This window comes from Orycteropus afer, unplaced genomic scaffold, assembly GCF_000298275.1.
Source record: "Orycteropus afer afer isolate SDZICR_OR568_19922 unplaced genomic scaffold, OryAfe1.0 scaffold00366, whole genome shotgun sequence".
Classification (NCBI taxonomy): domain Eukaryota; kingdom Metazoa; phylum Chordata; class Mammalia; order Tubulidentata; family Orycteropodidae; genus Orycteropus; species Orycteropus afer.
Genome location: NW_006921953.1, coordinates 1,862,307 through 1,866,123, shown reverse-complemented (window position 1 = coordinate 1,866,123; position 3,817 = coordinate 1,862,307). Strand labels below are relative to the sequence as shown.

The following is a 3,817-nucleotide window of genomic DNA, read 5'->3' as shown; positions in this document are numbered from 1 at the left end:
TGGGGCGGCCTGGCGCGGCTGGCAGTGAGGGGCGTGGGGGCGCCCAGGGCAGGCCGGGAAGGGGGGGCGGGCCTCCCCCTGGGCGGGCCGGGGCGGCGCTAGGACCGAGCGAGCGGAGGGAGCCTAATCGGGCGGAGCCAGCGCCCCCCGCCCCCCGCCAGCCGGCTCCCCTCCCCCGGCCGCTGGCTCGCTCGGCTTGCAACGCTGCAGAGGCTCCGAGGCGGCGGCGGCGACTCCCTCTTTCCCTCCTCTCTGTCCGTCCATCCGTCTGTGCGTCTGTCCGTTCGGCCTCGGTCCGGCCCGCAGCATGGCCGGCGTCAGCTTCAGCGGCCACCGCCTGGAGCTGCTGGCGGCGTACGAGGAGGTGATCCGGGAGGAGAGCGCGGCGGATTGGTAAGCCCCCCGCCCCCGCCCCCTAGCCCCTTTGTCCCCGCGCCGCCGCGCCTTTGTTCCCAGCCGGCCCGCCGCCCGTCAGCCGGGAAGGGAGGGGGAGACCCCGAAATGGTACCTCGGGCCGGGAGGGCCAGGGAGGGGCTGCCTTTGTGCGCGCCGGGGGGAGGGGCCGGGCGGGCCAGGCGGGGCACTGCCGGGCCCCGAGCGCCCCGAGTGGCCCCAGCCTGGCGGCGAGAGCGGCGACCGGACGCAGGCCGGATGCACGCAGGGTCCAGATGTGTGGCCCCGGGCCGCATGGTCCTGCGGGAACCCATCCCCCGCTCCCTACCCTCCCCCCTGGGCCCGAGGGACAGGTGTGCACGGGGCGGCCAAGGGCACCTTCTCCACCTTAGAACGGGCGAGGACCGGGCGGGGACGGGGCGGGGACCAAGCTAGCGGAGTCAGCACAGCCTGCCCGGCCCAGCTCGGCCCGGCCGCAGCACAAAGGAAAGCTCGGGCGGGGGAGGAGCGGAGCGGGCTGGGGGCCGGGGCGCCCCGCCCACCCGGGGGCCTCTCGGCGTTGGCCGCCCTCCGCCCAGCTACTGGCTGGAAGCTCATGGAAGGGTGTTCTTTGCCACATGGCGAGCTCGAAGTGACTCCTCTTCCCCTCCTGGGTCGCGGAGGAGGCAGGGGTGAGCCCTTCTCTCCCCGAACTGGAGGAGATTGCAGGAGGAGATTGCAGAGACTAGTCGGCTGGGTTAGAGCATGCCAAAGAGACAGGCACTGCTTGCCTAGGGGCCATCTGGGGTCCCTGGGAGGAAGCCTTTAGGCGCAGAAGTACGGAGATTACGGTACATTCACTGGTCCCCTTACAGTTGGTCCCGGTTAGCTCCTTTACCCATCTGCAAGGGGTGCTCTACTCCCCAGTGGAGGAGGGGCTGGGCTGTTGTCTCCCCTCCTCCAGCTGTTATCTTACTCTGAGCTGGGGGATGGACCACCTGCTCTGAGTCTGGAGCCCCCAGAGTGGCTGAAAAGCCAAGAGATTCCACACTTTCCCATCCAGGAAACAGCAACCCCTCCCAAGACTTTTCCTGGGACAGGTGCCTATTCTGTTCCCTCCCTCTCTTGCTTCCAGGCAGGAAACAGGTCCTTCTCCCCAAGGAAACTGAGGCATAGAGTGAGGGCAGGGCTGAGGCCCCGGTTTCTGCTGGCCTGACTCTCACATAGGGAAGGCAGATAGATAGGGCCACTGACATGGGGGGGCTGGAGGAGGGGATGAGATGGCTAGGCGCCCATGCCCATGCCACGGCACTGCAGCACTGGCGGGAAGCCAGGCCTGGAGGGATGGACAAGCAAGACAAGCTCTCGTGTCCTGCAGGTCAGCCATGGGAGAGGCCAGCACACGCTAAGCAGGCAGGAGGCCCATCCATTGTCCCAGCCCTGCCTCTGGAGGGCTGAGGTCATGGGAGGAGTTCATGGCAAGGGACCTCCTTGGCCTGGTGGACAAGCTAGCCTTAGGATGTGGGCCCGGCTTGTTAATCCCTGCACACCTCAGGGCACCCCTCACACCCTCCAGTCTGGGGAACATTGTCTACTACTACCCATCCCATTTTCCACTAACCCCCGACAAGTAGAGCTCCAGCAGCCTGGTGCTAGGGCCACACAACCACGGCTACCCCATATCCTACTCAGCAGAGACCTGGCTCCCACCATCCAGTAGCACCCATGTGGCCACGGTGAGTTATTCATCACTGGCGTGCGCCAACCCCCCCGTCTGGGTTGTGTGTGGGACACACACACAGATGCTCCCTCGCACATACGCACATTTGTTCACTCCCGAGGGCCTAGCTAACATTTTGCACAAAAGAGCCTGAAGGCAATGTGGGGGGCAGGGCAGAAGTGTCCACCCGTGCCCACCCTGCCATGCTCAACCACAGAGCCAGTGTGCAGTGGAGTCTCAAGACTCAGAGCAGACCTGCACTCAGAAGCAAGGGAAGGGATGTCTTGGTTAAAACTGTTGCATGGTCAGAGCCAGTTGGCACTGCCCTCCTTCCCCTGGCTTCTGAGTGTGTGTGTGGCAGGGCCTCTGAAATGGACCACTGAGCCCTAGCTTAGGAGCAGGGGCCAAGGGGGTCAAGTTGTGTAGTGGGAAAGGCCAGTGTTGTTCTGACTCTGACCACATGCAAGTCCTTGCCCCTCTCTGGTCCTCTGTTCACTTATGAAAGTGAAAGAAGGGATTAAGCTCAACCATATCTAGGGGAACCTAAGGGTTTTCCAGGTCGAACATTCTGCGTGTGTAACTGACCTCTAGCTCCAGCTGACCCCAGGATTGCCTGGGACCTGCTCATCCCAGCTTGCAGTTTACCCTAGTCCAGGTGGACGTAGTCCAGATCCACTCTGGCCTAGGTGGTTTCTAAGATTTTGTGTCAGTCTCACCAACAACACCTGCTACTGGTGCTGCTCTGTGCAGAGCCCTGGGACCCAGAGTCAGAGGTCTGGCCCCCGTTAAGGTTACCTTCTGGGCAGTACACCAGGGCCCAGAGCTGGTGAGAGGTATAGATTCTGATTGCCTGTGGGGGTTCACCACCTTCCCCCCACCCCCAGGATATATTTTATACAGTTTTGGGGTCTGGGAGGGTACAAATACCTCTAAATCCTTGGTGGGATATGGGAAATACCCTGGGGAGGCCAACTCAAAGCAAGGTTCCTGAGGAGCTGCTACTAAGACCTTGAAGGGTGTCCGCAAAAGGGGTGGAGAAGCAGACCTGTCCTTCCATTTAAAGGGTACCTCATGTGCAAAGACTGGGAAGGGGGGAGATATCAAGGAGCCACCTAGTATGACCCATGTGTGGAGTATGTTTAGGAGGCTGGGAGAGAAGGCAGGTTGGTGCCAAGCTCAGGGTGGAAGACTAGGGAAGGGTTTGAATTTAGGTATGGACTCAGACAGGGGAGGGATGTGTTTATAGCAAGAAAAACCTGTATGAATGAAGCTAGGCAGGGGTTGACGATGGAGGGGTCTGAAGCAGAGCAGGCCTTCCTGGGAGGACCAAGAGCCCTCAGGGAGCCTTGGAGAGGCCTGGACACCACTTTCCGGGGAGGTATGATATTTAGAGCCGTGTCTGGGAAACAAGATCCTTGCGTTCTACCTCAGTTTCTCATCTGTGGGATGGAGAGGGGCAGACCCTGCTTCTCTGAGGGCTCTTTGTTCCCAGTGGTAGGTCGGGGCAGAGGACAGGTGGTGGGACAGCTGTACTAGGAGGCAGCTGCCAGGGCTTGGGTAGGGGCAACAGTTGGACCAGGAACTCAGCCCTACAGCCCACCTGTGTCCCTTTCAGGAGGGAGGGACCCTGGAAAGGGGAAGAGCTGACAACAACTTGTACTGATCTCATGGGGCCAGGTCCTCCCTCCTCCCCTCCCCTCCCTCCTCCCCTCCCCTCCCTCCTCC

At 62.0% G+C, this 3,817-nt stretch overlaps 1 protein-coding gene across 1 annotated transcript in view; it reads left to right on the top strand.

The window, feature by feature from the left end:
* The first annotated feature begins 307 nt into the window (after positions 1–307).
* The window catches only part of DBN1 (drebrin 1), a 13,497-nt gene continuing 9,987 nt past the window's right edge, over positions 308–3,817 (top strand). Inside the window, exon 1 of the mRNA XM_042782547.1 lies at positions 308–393. Within this exon, the coding sequence (XP_042638481.1) occupies positions 308–393 (86 nt within the window). The remainder of the gene's footprint in view (positions 394–3,817) is intronic.